Source organism: Tinamus guttatus, unplaced genomic scaffold (genome assembly GCF_059628265.1).
Source record: "Tinamus guttatus ecotype Peru unplaced genomic scaffold, ASM5962826v1 Tinamus_guttatus_pri_ptg000008l, whole genome shotgun sequence".
Lineage (NCBI taxonomy): Eukaryota > Metazoa > Chordata > Aves > Tinamiformes > Tinamidae > Tinamus > Tinamus guttatus.
The window spans coordinates 1,808,315-1,824,988 of record NW_028288542.1 but is presented as its reverse complement, the minus strand read 5'-3'; the positions used below and the strand labels follow the sequence as shown (position 1 = coordinate 1,824,988).

Sequence of the window (16,674 nt, the reverse complement as noted above, 5' to 3'; positions counted from 1 at the left end):
GCTGTATAATTTGTAACATCTTCCCTGAAGCAAATACAAGGATACTGTTTATTGCAGCCAAAGCAGTTTAAAGAGAAAGATAGTTTATTCTGACATTGTGAATAAAAATTAGTGATTGTTTCCCATTTTCCTGTTGTTACTTTCCTTCTTTAAAATTAAATATTGTGTAAGATTTCACTTTCCAATCTTTGGTCTACATCTGTAGTCTTTCATAGGTGCTTTGTTGTTTTGTTTTCTGGAGGAGAATCTGAATTTATATTGTGCTAAATATAACTAGCATGAAATTTATGATCGTACAATTGATATTATCATTGCCTAATTTGTGAATCCTGGCCTTTAAAAAAGACTTCTTAAAGAATATTTTAGTTCTTACTAAAGCTGTACTTACCTGCCGCCCCTTTCTGATGACAGAAGGAAGTATATAACAAGCTTAAAGAAGTATGGTCACATATAGTTTCAAGGATACATAGAAGTAGTTATCATATAGTTTTGTGTAATGTATACTGAAGAGAGGCAAACTGTAAAAACTTTAAGAGGGAAATTAAAAATAAACAAGTAGGAAATAATTTTGAAGTATCTGAGAGCCACTTCCTTCTTTGGTATGACTCCTTTAACGTTAACCTGCTTTATCTGTATTCAAGACCGACAAAAAGATTTTGTGTCTTATGGCACCCCCGTTCAGACTGCCTTTAGAGTAGGATTTACAACAAACTTCCAAAATTTCTCTCTTTGAACTACTACTTCTAAGAAGTTACCAGTTCTGGCTCCTGTCACAACAGTGCCAGATGCAGAAAAGAGTGTCTTCTAGTGCATTATTAAATGCACAAGTAAACTAATCACTTTTTTTTTTTAAATGATCTTTCTCTATAATTTACTGCAAGCACTCTACAATCTACTATTAGCACTCTTATCCAAATCACAAGATCATACCTTGCAGTCTCATGTATAATTACATGGATTACTTTATTATTATTATTCCTTTATTATTATTATTATTATTATTCCTATACCTCCCGCAGAGTTCCAGGTTCTTGCAACCCAAAAATGTCCTAAATTGCCTTTTGACCCTAAGTGTAAATAACTAACCAGACAATACCATCCCATTTTTTAAAAGCAATTATTTGAAAGTCCTAACTGAATGACATTTTAGAGGTACATTGGTGATAAAGCTAGTAGTCTGTATGTTCTAAAAAATTGTTCTATTTTAGTTTTTGTTTTAAGAGAGTTTAGTACTTCACTGTCTCTCATACTTAAAAAAAATGTAATGCCTTTTTCTGTGACTTCATAATGAATTTAAATCAACTATTAGTAGTTTGACATACTATCTGGTCCTACGCTGGCAGTCAGTTTTCCAGGTTCACAGTTCAAATAGGATATTAGTACTAGAACCATGAATGCTTCAACTCTTTTAGAAAGAAGGAAGTAGTTTTCTTCATTTTGCCTTTACTATGCATGAAAGTGGTAATATTTCTTTTTTTTTTTTTTAATCATTAAAGCACAAAATTGATGTAGAGAAACCGACATTACAGCTAGCACTGAGGTATAATTGTACCACAGACAAACTGTCTTTAATCTGACTAATTTGGGTACCAATAGCAGCAAATTAGTCTGAGATTGAGAATAGGTAGTGCATGTTTGTCTAAGATGCTGCGAACTGACACTTCAAAAATACAGAATGCATTACTGAAAATATTTAGTCACTTCAAGGAACACAGACCGGGCAAGGAAACAAAGCAGCATCCTCTGATCTGTCAATTATTACTTTCTATTTAAATTCATTTTCAGTATCTAGTTATGTAAACCTTGGTATCCCAAGTCAAAATTATCTTAATCTCGCAAACTTTTTTACCAACTGCTTTTATTGTGTTCAGCAGTATAAAGCAAATCCCTTGCAAACGGATGGTTCCTGAAAATAAAGTCAGTGAGGAAAAATGCCTTGAGTGGAAGACAGGAAAATTGAAAAGAAATATGAAAATGAGTTTCACACACACACACAAAAACAAAACAACAACAAAAAAAGCCACACTAAACTATTTAATGTTTTCTGCAATGCATAAGTCAGAATATCTACAAAAGAGGTTTTTAACAGTGTGGAGGAAAAAAAAGTTGAAAGGACTGTGAATTATTGGACAGGCTTAATCTAATTTCACAGTATGGCAGAATCACATGTTCTCCTGTAAGCTATTAGATCATGACTAAGATCTAAAGCAAACAGCAGACATCCCAGCATAAGAGGCAGAATCAATTATTTTTAAATTAGCTATGTGAAGAAAGCCAGGCAATCCAAATGGATAGAAAGTGGAAAACATTGTAGTATTACAGTTGTAACATAGAGTTTGTGGTCCTATGAAAAAGGTACCTGAAGCAAAACTAAGAATTGATATTCAGAAAAAAACAAACATGGAAGGCAAAATAGAGTTGTCAATTTAGGCATCAGCAATAATGAATGAATCATAAAGCAAATAGGGATTTTAATACTTCTAATTTGGACATTTGTATCTTAGTCAGCATTTTATGAGAAGGCCTTTACAGAAGGCAAGTAAATGCAAAGCTATTACAGAAATATATGCAAAGCTATTGAAGAAATATATAGAAATAGGTGTCTGTAAATGGAATACAAAGGAATTGTTTCATTTGTGACTGCAAGAGTGGAGAAGTGGCTGTTCCTGGGATCAAACATGCCAAATGGTTGGTGCTAATAAAACCAAGTACATAGGTAAAGCCATTGGGCTTAAGCTGTTATGGGGAAGTGTTCAGAATTTCATGCCTTTCTGCACAGGAGGGCCGTTACCACAGTCCATTTGCTGCCCTCACAAAATATTCTCGCTCTGTTCTTGAGTGTACGAGAAGGTTGTTTGGATTTGAGCAGGGAGAGGAAAGGGAGTTTCATGTGGTCTTTGCAAATTGAATATAAGAACAAGAGAGGTGATATGTTGGCAGGCACACTTGTCAGAGCGTTTGACAAAAAAGCATAGAGGAGCAAAGTCTGAAGCATGTATCTGTCAGCATGATTTTTAGAGCAGAGAAAAACAAAAGTGTGCACTGTTATGCAAAGGCTTTTTAAAACCATCTAAGTGAGATATTGATCAGACTTTATAGAAAGTTAGCAGTTATTGCTATACAGTTGCCAAACTGCATTTTCCTGAACTGTCTTATAGACAGAGGCAAATAAATGAGTGTATACATAAATTATATAAGGGATATTTACGCATTTTAAAAGTCTTAAAAGATTGACAAGCAACAATTTACACTATCTTCAGACTAACATTGCAGAAGCTGTTAAGATTTATTCCATATGCCAGAAAAAAGAATGGTGTCTTATTATGGAGTCTTATTTAAGAAACAGTTTGTGGTACAGAAAGCAAGTTATCCATAGATATGTTAGCATTGCTTCGAAAAAATAAAGTAAACATAATTACAGTGCTTCTTAAGGACAGTAGGTAGTTTGATTACAGCTATCTTAGGTGAGTGTTAAATATTAAATCTACTTTAGCAGTACACACTTGATATAATAGTATGTGACGTTTTGTGAGGAGCTATGCTTATGCTACTTCTGTGAAATGGCTATTTAATGAGCAACACCCAGACCCCAACAGACTCATTGTAAAGACTTACAAAAAATGGCAGTTGTGGAAGAAGACTTGTATCTGTATTTAATGCCGTTATACCAGAGAACTGATCCAGCAAACAGCTACTGTAGAAGACTTTTTTTTTTTTTTTTTCCTCCAGGAAAGTATGGGGAATTATATTAGCCCAGAGAAATCCCTGAATACCACCTAGATGCCAGGAAAGGCAAGGCATTTTCACTCTATTTACACCCAGTAGAGAGAAGGTTCTTGTAGGACTCTCAGCGGCTCGTTCAAATGAGAGCCCTCCCAGGGTTCAGGCATCTGTCCTGGATGGAAAGATAAGAGATGCACCAAAGGCCCTTCCCCGTTCTGAGGGAAGGGACCAAACAGTGTACTCCTCGCTCTCCAGTATTCACTCATATTATTCACAATATTATTATCCTTTGATTGATTATGATATATGCGTAGTTTTTGTAAGAATATGTAAAAATAATTAAAGAAAGCTTTTTTTTTCTTCTTTTTTTAACTGCACACTCTGCTTATTGCTGCACAGGAGAAACTGTGTGAATATAGGGAATATTTCTCTCTGTTTTTTTAATCGATTTGGCTTATAGATAAAAACATATTTCCACCATTCCTTATTAGTGTAAGTGCTTAGCCTTGCTTTAATGAAGTTTTGATAAACTCTTCTATTAGAGCTTGTTATTTTGCTGCTTTTTATACATTAACTCCACTGTTCCCACTCCACTGTGTTGTTTTTATTCATTTTATCATATTCCCATGCTTTTTTTTAATTTGACCTCTTTACAGGTCATTTTTTTGCCATGTTTTAGCTCTAGCTTTTTGCATTCAACAAAAAAGATTTCTTTTTTAAAGGCCGATTTCTCTGAAAGATATTTGAAAGAAGCAAGAAGCTGCTTTGATTTTTACTTGGAATTTAATTCATTTCTCAGGAGATTTGAATTCCCTGCTGTCAACAAAATTCTTGGTTAAGCCAGAGTTACTAGACACCACTCAGGCGTCTTTTAAGGTGAAATGTTGTTTGTTGTGAACAAACAGATAGGATGGATGATTTAGTATGATTTAGTAACTATATATACTTATATAAAGGGTCATTTTCATGCCTCTTTGGAAAAAATATTATGAAAATAGAGGTTTGCTTTGACTTAGCAAAACTTTTTAAGGATACAAATCAATGGGTTTCTTGGAGTAAAAGAAAAGGCTGGTATTTGATCTTGTACTCTTGAGCTTTTAGCATTTTCTAGATGAGAAAGAAGTGCTTGTTGAGGTAGGTCATAGAGTCACTAAAAAGTGATACTGTAGATTCCAAGAGCAAACTTTTTCTTATTCTTTGCCATACTGTTAAAATGTACTGCTCATATATGTGCTACTTAAAAATTATTCAGGTGATATTTTAGAAAAGGTCCTTTTTGTAAATAAAGAATTTCCTGCTTTAAAAAACATGAAAAAAAATGTAACAGAGCAAAAGTCTGCAATATGAAAAGTAGCACAGAAATAACTAAATTTGGGTGTTGACTTGGAAGATATTGCTGTAGCACGGTGTATAACTTCTATTTAAGCAAACACAATATGCTGATATATATATATAAAGGGCTAAAATAATTGAAAACAAACATACTTGTCAGAACACCTACTTGAATGGCTGGTGCTGTTGCTGTCACAGCTATCATGGAAAATGATGGTTGTATACTAGTGACCAGGGCATTCACTAAATGTGATTCCTTGATCTGTGAGTGGTTACAGCTTACCTACACATCCCTGTGGGAAGCATGCATTAACATGGGACTGTGCTCAATCACGCAGTTACTGGTAAAAGAGGAGCAATTTAAGTGTAGCTTTACTCTTCCTAGGTGGGAGTAAATGCCTCCGCATGGTGCTGTGAACTGTGTGGATATTCTAACATCAAAGTGTCAATAATGCTGTATTGAGGAGGTGGGGCTTAAATATAGTTCATTTATTCCGTGTTCCAGCAGAGGATGTTTATGATGCTCTCCTTAAAAAGAGTTTGGAAAAATACTTATACTCTCTAGTCAGTATTTGGAAAGTGAATTAAAAAGTTAAAATCTAATTCCATTTACATAAGGTTTTTTTTTTTTTCTAAAGCAATGAATTTTATAGAGAAAAGGTCTTAGGGAGTGTGCATTATAATAAACATACTATTTAGGCTTCAGACTTATGGGGTCATAAATTTTCAGTAAAGGGAGAAATTAGTTTTTTTGCATTTTTTTTCTTTTTTTCTTTCAGCACATATTGCCAAAGACAGTAGAACAATAGAATAATATGTGATGAGATCAATATTAAAATTTTCTCTTTTTTGGTTTTATTGTTTTTCCTCTTTTCTCCATTTCAGTCTCATCTCAAACAGTGGTAATGTCCACTTCACTTTGACACACTACATATTTTTAAGACTTCAAATTGTAAAAAATGAGTTATCAAGATGTTTTCACAAAAGAAAATCAGTAAGAAGATGTGATGACCTTGTTCAAAAAAAAAAAAAGGTACACAAATGCAGATACTTATTGTAGATTTCTTTCTTTCTAGCACTTCGGAGAGCGGTGGGCTGCCATCTGCAGATGGACAGAAGATCGATGGGTCCTTCTGCAAGATATTCTTCGTAAGTGGCAGCATTTTGCAGAAGAGCAGGTGAGTGGTGTTAGCAGTTATGAATTAGAATGTTCTTCAGAAAATTGCACTAGGAACGGCCTGACTGGAGTCTTTTCATTCTCTACAATTTTCTTTCAGTGCCTTTTTGATGCCTGGCTTGCTGAGAAAGAGGATGCTGTGAGCAAAATTCATACAACTGGCTTTAAAGATCAAAATGAAATGCTGACCAATCTACGCAAATTAACTGTATGTATTTTTTGTTATGCTTAACTTTCCTATTCATGAGTCCGAATGCTCCTGGTTTTATGCCACTCTCAAGCAGTATTGTTTAACTCAACAGCTTTTCATGCTGCTGGGAATGGATGTTATCTCAAGGGCATGAAATTGTTTTGTTAGTGATCTTGCTGATCATGAAACAAGCAAGCATTTTTTTTTCTTTGCCTGTCTTTTCAGTCACAAGTTTATGAACTGAAGCAGCATGCATGTCTTAGTAAGACTTCTTTTATTTTGGAAGTTTCTTTGATGATGTTACTGAGATACATGTGTGTGTTGCTGAGTTATATGTATATGTGCAAGGACATAGACACATATAAATACACATATATGAATAACTACTGATCATGCATCAAAACTGGATAAATTTTCCTTAAACTTGAAAACGCACTTCCCACATTGAATTTTTGCCGTTCTTCCACTGCTGAACTGTTTGTTTTTTTTTTTTTTTTAGAAAAATAGATGGTGATATCCTGGTACTGAGCATCTATCCTGACACTGAAATTCAAAGCATGCATATGCTTTTGGCATATGACATTCTAGACATAGAGGTGTGTTTGGATATAGGGAAGGAGAAGCTGTCATGAAAAGTCTCCTTTATAACTACACCAGCTTATTCCACAGTTGTGATGATAGGTTTGTAAGGCAGTGAGCAGAATTTGTGTACAGTCTCTTACTAAAACTAAGAAAAGATTTGTATTGATAACAGTATGGTAGCTCAGGCCCTCTGCTCTAATCATTTCCAGCAGCAAATTACAGTATCAATGTCTCCTTTCAAAAGGAAGCTCAGTTAGATCCAACCTCATATTTTAAATCTTGATAATTACAGTTTTGGTATCACAATATGGTATGAGACCTTCCAACCCATTTTTCCGACCTGATATCCACAACCTGGCACAAATAAGGTCGTGTTCTTTGCAGCTAGAGTTCAATCTCTTAAGCCTGAAGGCAATTTCTGATGATACTTTGTTAAACCATTTAGTACTATGACCGTTCATTTGAACTTCAACAACCCTCTGAAGTATCTTAAATGATTTTTATTTGTTTGGGAGTGGCAGGTGGTTATTTTGAGTCTGTTGAGATGCTTTTGAGATGTGTGGGAAAAAATATTCTTATGTCACATTAATAAATATATACTATTTGCATAGTTACATAGTAATAAATACAAAGTAAAATACTTTGTAGGTGGTAGTTTTCAGCATATTTGCAGTTCAAGATATTTGTGAAGAAATCTGGGTTTACTTATTATTTGCTAACACAGAAATAGTGTTTTCTTCTTCACAGTAATTTTATCTCACATTTCTCAAGTGCGAGAAAATATACTTCTAGTTAAGAAGGCCTTTGAAAGTAAGGACTATTATTCCTTGAAGTAGACTTTCGTTTTCCAACACTCCCTAAAGTGATATTCATTATTTATATATATTCAGACTTTAATAAAGATTTAGAGCAAGTGGAAGGAAAGGATTTGAGTCTAAATCAAAATCTCTACACGTGGATTCCTTTCTTATTGGTTTTGTGCTAGGAGATTTTTGCAGCACAAATTGTGCTTGTTTATCTTATTTGGTATGAACAGGCATATGTTTCCTCCAAATTCGATTCATGCTAATGATTTGACTGCATGCTTTCCATTTCTAACAAATAATAGTTCTTTGTAGGTATATTCTGAGATATGTCTGTGAGAAGGAGGCGAGATAAAACTTTTAATAAAACTGTATAAATTAAGTTTTATTATTTAGTTTGGCATACCCTAATGTATGGTGACTGAGATACACTGAGCAGTGGGAGACAGAGTTTCAAAATCTATTTAATAGAGGAGAGATTCTGACTGTCCTGAACATTATGGTGTTGTCCCTTCTCTTTCCTCACTTATATTGCTCAAGTTCTGTGGGGTTTTTTTGCAGCTGAAATGGATGAATGGAAATACTTTTTTAGTTACTGTAGTAATTCATTTGGTTCTAACAGTGCATTTAAACTAATACCAAGTTAGCTGATTTCTTCTTATGTACAGTACCCACAATGTCTATTTGTCAGAACTTTTGTTCAGATAAAACTCATTACTGCAAGAAATTCTGTGTGTTTCTAGATAATCACAAATGCCTCCTTTCACAGGATTTGTTCAGTATTTGTATGTAAAAGTTTATTTCCTTTGCCATTAACTCTCTTCTGGGACCTAATTAATCTAAAGGGCAGAAAAACAGTTCAGACATTGTTTCTTTGCATATGCATTACCACTGACTTCTCTTTGCCTGTTTGTGATGCTGAGGGCTACTTGCTCCTGTTGTAAAATACTTCCTTAAAATAACTACTTTTTATTCCCTCTCTCGCCCGCCACTAGCATTTGTTTACTGTCACTATCAATGTCTCTGACTTCTTACATGACACAAAGGATGACATAAAGCATGGACTGATCTAGAGGAGATGAGGTACTGAGTATACAGAACATAAATGGACAGGCCCAAATAAAATTTCGCTGCCGTTTATGACAGGAGCTTGATAGGTTATCTTGATACCCCACACCTAGATTTTCCAACATGTAAAATGTAGGTGAAGGTGTTTTTCTATTCCATAAAGCAGGCTGAGATATAACAGAAAAGGTAGATACTGATATTTAAAATTAATATTACATTAGTGCAAGGTTAAGTCTTCACTTGCTTCAGTTAATGCAAATTTCTTCGCTTATTAGAACAAATTAGATAGATAGATACTACATTAACAGAGTCTGGAAATAAATCTTAGTAGATGAACAATTACTTTTGCATCTTATAGGAGATGTTACTCAGAATATTACAATGAGCATAGAATGAGGTTGGTGATGTTTAAGGGAAAGAAAAACAGTAATAATTAAAGCAAAAGCTTGAAAACAAATAACAACAAAAACTTATGAAAGTGTATTACTAACAGAGAGAGGAAATCAATTTATAATGTTTGAATATCAGTATATTTGTGCCTTGCTGTATGTTTCCGTTAGAACATGGCATGTATATTTGGAATAAGCTTCTGAAAACGTGCTTTGCATCTTGCCTATAGATATCTTACTTGCCCATACTTTGAGGATGATAGTAATATAGCACAATGATAACCTTTCTTTATGAGATTTAATTAAAATATTTGAAGATGTTAAGCCAGGGAATATCTAGCACTATATTTTAATGAATATAGGATTTTAACAAATAGAAAAGAACCACTATAAAATAAATCTTATGTAACTGCTTTTGACAAAAGTTATGATTGAGTTACTTGATACTTATAATATTGTTGATTATAATGCTTTGCAGCCTAGTAAATTGCTTGTTTTGTTGTTGTTTCCTGAGTGTTTAGATCTGTTCCTGCACAAAAAAAAATCAGAACTGGTGCACCTTATTGGCTGCTGTAGCACATTGAGAGGTTTTCAGTAAAGAAATGTAAAACCAGAATTTCCCAGTATGTTTCTTTTTACAAGTTGCCATTCCTCCTAAAGCATACTGGGTAATACTGAGCAATTTTTTGATAGATACATGGTTTTGCTACTCTTCCCTATCTAGTGGTTCGTTTGCTGACTATGCTTTGTATGTCATGGCTAGATGCTTACCTGATGTGTACGTTGTGCAGCTGTTGAGAGCTATGAGAATGGGAAATAAAGTACCTCTGATCAAAATTCAGTGATCGTGTTTTGTAGAGGACCATTTTGTTCTCACTTTTTGATGGTTTTAGTTACTGGCTTTCAAGGCAGCTTTTTGTTTTTCCCACCCTAGGCCCCAGGGAGAAGTCAAATATAGTAATCCTTGAAAACTGAGGTGGTAAATTGCTTTCTGTCTAGTCTCTCCTGTTTGTTAGATCTGCTGCTATATGAAGTATGCAAGCTGCCCTTTGTTAGGGAGATATTAGTTTAGAGTTTGATATTCATTATATATCATCAGTATTTATGATGTTTTGAATCACAAACAGTTGAAATAGTGGAAACAATACTTTTTACAAAGGCACTATTTTTTTTTCCTGTTACTAAACTGTATTTTAGATCAGTTTGGATGTTAAGGTGAAAGGAAAATATCTGTAGACTAAATTCTGTTGTCTGTAATTGTTGTGTAGTTATCCACCTTGAAATATATAAGCAGTGCTATGGGGATTAGATTACCATTCCACCTTGCATAAAGATCTCAAAATTTGGCCCTGGTTAGAACAGATAAGTGTGTGGAGAACAAATGCTTGAGGATCAAAAGCCAGAGAGATACAACAAGTAACTCTAGTAAGAAAACAAATTTCCAGGTGGTGACTGGAGCTATGGATAACTCCTGAATCCACGAACCACCTGTTTGACAGGGAGATCTGTCGAGATTTCAGGTATTTCAAGATCTTTTGGCAATTTACCTGAGTAGAGTCATGAAGAGTGAAGATTTCTCATTTTCTGTGAGCACCTCTGCATTCTTGTGGCCTGACGACTCATAGCAGCTGGGAACAGGAATTTCCAAGTCCCCAGCTGCACAACAGTTTTCTTTGCACCCTCAGGAATGCTCCAGAGACTCCTAAAGCTTCTCAAATTCTTGGCAAGCTACTGTTCAAGAGCTTTGTCATCTTCATCCTAGGTTTGGGGTGTAATACTATTTTTCTGGAAAACTTTTTTTTTCTTCCCCAAATAGGTTTGAATATTCAATAAACGGGCACAGTACAACAAAACTTTAAAGAAACATTCTTTGAAATTTTGGTAGTTGTTAACATTGATGCAGTTTTAAGGTTCCTAAAGTCACACAGCCTTTAGTTTTTTGATTTATATTCCAACCTGAGGCATGCTGTGATGTCTGGAATTGCTCCACCTGTCATGTTTTATTGCTTTGGGAAGTATAATGTGTCCATTCTACTATGTCAGCTTCTCCAGCAGGTTTTCCAATAACAGCACTGTGGAAACATAGAAGTTTTTATAAAATATCTTTACTCATTTTTATTTCTTGATGGTGCTTTCTTTGGCTACTTTTTCTTCTGTTTTTTTTTTTTTTTTTTTTTTCTGTATGATTTACTCTTGCTGTTACTTTGTTTAACAGATCCTAAAAGGAGATCTAGAAATGAGAAGACAAACGCTGGGTAAGCTGAATGCGCTCAGCCAAGACCTCCTTGCAGCTGTGAAAAATAAAGCTGTGGCTCAAAAGCTGGAAAGTCGCCTACAAAATTTTGCTCAGCGCTGGGATGGCCTTGTGCAGAAGTTAGAGAGCAATTCTAAGCAGGTTTGTTAAAAGCATCTTTTTGTCAGTTGCTGACAGTTAAATCCTTTGCCAGTCAAATGCCTGAAGTAGTTTTGGTGCTGTTTGTCATGTTGTTTTAAATCTTTTCCCTGCATGATTGCTTCAGACACATTTTATTTTTAGGACAGCAGAATGCAACTGTTATATAACTTCTGAGAACATTATTTATGTCTCTGTTTTTTGATTGTTCTCCTTTATGGTGTTGATAACTTTATAGGGTTTTAAACTGTGTCTGTATAATCCATAATGAAAATATTTCCAGTTAGTTTATTTTAACCTATAATAGTTGATCACTTCATATATACTGTTTTTATGGCTTTCTCTGTGGAGTAGCACTTAATCTGAAATTACTATTAGAGCCATTTAGTAGTTAAACCAAAATTATTTTTATTTCTCTTCAATAGTGAAAGTTCATGTAATTACTGTTTCACTTCGACTTTTTATTATCCTGAGTTAGAGATTTAAAAAATGACCTATAAAAAGAAGTTTTGTGAAAAATAAAGGAACCAATAGGTATGGCCAAAATATCAGTGAAGAAAGAATATCATCTGCTGTTATCCTGTCTTGCTTCTTTCTCTTACCCATAATATAATGAAAAAGAAATTGAGCAGCTAATGTTTCACATTTGTCACACCAGATCAATGCTCTGGTGTAGTACTCCAAAATGTATCCACTTATTTTGTTCTATATCTGTCAACATCTTTCTTGATGAAATTAAACCAAAGGCAGTTTATTTTTTTCCTTCTCATTAATGTTCAATTAATTTCATAACAACATAATTTAACTATTGAAATGGAAGAGGGATTAAAAAAAATCAAAAACATCTTTATTTGACATTGAAAGTCAAAAGAAATTTGTGCTTTACAGCAGTGGAAGTGATAACAGTTGAAGATTTGATTCAACTCTTCTGTATTTACACTAGGAGATTTGTTGCAGAGAAAAATCCAGAGAGGCATTTTGAATCTAGGACAGCTAAAGTCTCCTGATTTTAGGAATTCAGTATGTCAGGTCATAGGTTTATGGATTTTGGGAACTTCTCCAAAGAGTGCATTCTTCCTTGTTTCTACGGGCAGCACTGCCCTCCAGCTTGGACTGCCTTACTGACCAGCGCAAAGAATCATAGAATCATAGAATCATAGAATGCTTAGGGTTGGAAGGGACATCTAGAGATCATCTAGTCCAACCCCCCTGCATACGCAGGGACACCTAGAGCACGTGGCACAGGACTGCATCCAAGCGGGTTTTGAAGATCTCCAGAGAAGGAGACTCTACAACCTCTCTGGGCAGCCTGTTCCAGTGCTCTGTCACCCTCACTGTCAAGAAATTTTTCCTTAAGTTCCTATGGAATTTTTGGTGTTTCAGTTTCCGGCCATTTCCTCTAGTCCTATCAGTGGCCACCACTGAAAAGAGATCATCACCGTCCTCTGCACTCCCTCCCTTGAGGTACTTATAGACACTGCTCAGGTCCCCTCTCAGCCTTCTCTTCTCCAGGCTGAACAGGCCCAGCTCCCTCAGCCTCTCCTCATAGGGCAGATGTTCCAGGCCCCTGATCATCCTTGTGGCCCTGCGCTGGACTCTCTCCAGAAGCCCCACATCCCTCTTGTACTGTGGAGCCCAGAACTGGACACAATACTCCAGATGCGGCGAGCTGTGTTTTTCCTTGTTTGGTTGAAGATCCCAGCAGAGCCTGGTGCACAGCCTGTGCAGCCAGAGCATCTCAAAGCCTTTGGCTGCCCAGCTGTGCACAGGATTCAAGCCCATCAGCACCAGAGGAGACACTGTCTGTGTAAACTCCAGTGGCTGAGCATGGTCTCAAGCCTGTCTCTACAAATTTGTTTCTCGCAATAGCCGTGGAGCAGGGCTCTCTGTCAGTACCTTTTACAAAGACGGTATCTTGCAAGTTGCACAACTGTGGTGTCCTACAAGCAAAGCAAGTGTTGTGAACCAGTGTTCATTTATTTTGATCAGCTTATACAGTATGTACACTGTGTGAGAACATAAATTTAGTATTTCAAGCAGCTCTATTTTTTTAGAAAAATAAATCTATTAAAGATTTCTAATTTTCTTCCTCTTAGCATTCTCATTCTAAATACCAGTAATAATTGATACCTTAACGACTCTGATCTTAACATATGCACAGTTATAACTTTTTTCTTTTATTTTTTATTTCATAAAAACTCTATACATCTTACAAGGTGGAGGGAAGTTGGAAGAGGGTGGCAATGTAATACTTTCATTAAAGCCTACCAGAAGATGCATGTGTTATTCTTCAAACCTAGATGCTGACTTGAAAATGAACTTTATTGCTTAATTAATAATTTATTCTCATAGTACTTTCATAATAACGTTGTCATTAGCTCTTTCCCTTCCCTCGCTTACTGTGATGTCATCAAGTGATTAAGTGAAAAATTATTTGGAGCAGGCAATCTCAGCCTTAACTCAAAACTGATTTTCCACTTATCACATCGGACACAGTTACACGACCCAAACGAAATGTGTTGGAATTGGAATGTGAGTCCTCCACAGTTAGCTAAATTTAAGCGTCTAGTCTGAATTTGTGGCTGAAACTTCTGCTATAGTGAATGGATGTCAAGGATGAGAGAAAGGCTCATCTAAAATGCTGTTTATCCTCACCCTGAAATAGTGCCTGCTTTTCTTCATTGACCACGCAATGGAAACAAAGATGACTTGTTTCAACTAGGTGCATGACTTTTAAACACCAAAGGCACCTACCTTTAGTAAGGACATGGTGTTTCTCTAAGCTATACTGAAAACTAAAGAAAACACCATTCCTCATCAGAACTTCCCCACTCACATGCACACATTTTATCAAAGAAGTGATGACAGCTCCAAAAGTGAGTGTTAAGGAAAATTATGAGTATATCAAGACTGAGGGCATTTCCAAAGGTGGCAGTAAATGATGACATTAAAGGTAGGCTGCAGTATAAAAGAGAAAAAAAATGGCGTAAAACTACTGAAGTCCTATACGTACATTGTACGTACCCTTATCTGTAGAGGATGAAAAGGAAGTTGAAATTTGTCTACTCCTTTTCTATCTTGAAAAGAAAGAGATGAGTTTCAACACATTTCTAAAACAAGCTTACTGATGTGAACCTGGATGCAACCACTGTATTTTGAAAGCCTTTTAATCTGCAGCCTCATGAGTCACCTTAGCACTTTCCACAGGATTTTCCAGTGAGTTAAAGATTGAATGTATAGCTCCCCTTCTCAGATTCACATCTGCTTGTCAGGAACTTAGAAGGTTAAAGGAGCTAAACTATCATTACTGGGCCCATCTTTGAATGAACAACCATGAAACAAACCACTTCCGTAGGAAGATTGAGAGTCTTTTTTTTTTTTTTTTTTCTTTGCCAGGGAAGCAGATGAATGTTACTTCCTCTTTTGCAAGTTCATATTTTTAAGGGTTTTCCTTTACCTGCTAAGGAGTAATACTCTAAACGTGTACCAAGTTTTCAAACTTAATTGCACACAATTACATGGCAGTGTGTAATCTTCAGCATCTTTTAGTCTTCCCTAAGCTCTGTGGTTACAATAATGATGGACTTCAAATGCACATCTCCATTTTCTCTTTGAACTATATGGTATTTCACCTCCACTGTTATTGATTAAGCATGTAAAATACCTTTTTTGCTTTTTTGACATGCAAATCATTACACCCCACAGCGTCGTGACTTGACTGCTCTGAGCACATGATAATGATGCTGCAGTTCCCCATCACCAGCTGGAGCTGTTACTGCTGTGTAATTGTTTGTAGGCTGCAGATGATGCCTACGACACTCTTAGCTGTGGTTTATCCTCTGTTTTCCACCTTCTTCACTCTAAGCTGTGCCCTCATATTGATCAGTGAATGGAAACGTGACAGGATATGGCCGCAGGTGTCAGGCACATATCCTGCCATTGATTTTTAGATAAAACTTTCCCTGAGTACCATCAGAATTTTGTGAGAAGGGCAAAGAGGGGCTGTCTCTGAGAAGCCACGAATGGATTAAGCAATGATGTGAAACTCTCTTTAGCTGCAGGAACAACCCAGTGACAGGTGACCTCAGGTGTCTGTAGAGACCTAGACCTTAGAAATTTTAATTTACTCCTCTCTTTCTCCTCAGAAAAAAAAGTTAATTAAAAACAAAATTGAAAAGAATACTGCGTAAAATGTCGGTAAATCTATATGGAAATGTTTCCTTATTTTCATGATGTAGTTGAAGGAGCCAAAATAAAGGTGCTTATATGTATATAGAAGTGATAAAAAAGTAAACAGGGTGTTTTTCTCTGCTGAAGAATTGATTTAATTCATATGATTCCAAAGTCCCTACACTTCACGTGCAGCTTACTATAATTAACATTCTTAATGCAGAGATAAGGGTTTTCCTTTGAATCTTGACATGGTAGTCTTCTAAATAGTTCAGATTCTTCTCAAAAACATAAGCAGATAGTCCGTTCTACAAAGGGAAATCTAGCACTGAATTGACTCCTGTGAGTAAGATTGCCAAAATTACCATGGCAATTGGCTTTTCTCCTCATCATTTCCATTGACACACTGGACAAAAACCAGCAAGACTTTTTTATTTAGCAGACCATGTGAAACATTAGGCAACATTATCAGGGAGTCAGGATACTTCAGGTGTTCTTTGTTGTTGTTGTTGTTTACTTTTTTCATATTGCCTTCTGCCAAGAGGCTGGTTGCTAACAGTGTGCTCTTTCCGTGTTCTGTTGTTTTTCCACCGAAGGACATGCTGTGGAAAACGAACTGTTGTTAAATACCTTGGTCTACCTCTTCTCCATTGTTCATATAAACGCTAGTACCTCAATAACTAAGATAAGTCTGTGCTCTCACTGAACTTCTGTGCAAGAACTAATATGTTATTTATGTACCTATATTTCACTGAATCTTACATGCTAGCATTGTTCTCTCTAAATTGGGAGAACATTCTCATTCTTGCACATGTGCAGAGAAGCAGAGCTCTTCTGGCACAGAGCTT

At 35.7% G+C, this 16,674-nt stretch overlaps 1 protein-coding gene across 7 annotated transcripts in view; it reads left to right on the top strand.

Annotated features, from left to right (window-relative positions):
* Positions 1 to 16,674, top strand: part of DMD (dystrophin) — a 1,078,552-nt gene that overhangs the window by 361,983 nt on the left and 699,895 nt on the right. For all 7 annotated transcript variants that reach the window (XM_088521823.1, XM_088521851.1, XM_088521829.1 and 4 more), the window contains exons 13-15: positions 6,132 to 6,233; positions 6,333 to 6,440; positions 11,480 to 11,659. In XM_088521823.1, the coding sequence (XP_088377949.1) occupies positions 6,132 to 6,233; positions 6,333 to 6,440; positions 11,480 to 11,659 (390 nt within the window). The remainder of the gene's footprint in view (positions 1 to 6,131; positions 6,234 to 6,332; positions 6,441 to 11,479; positions 11,660 to 16,674) is intronic.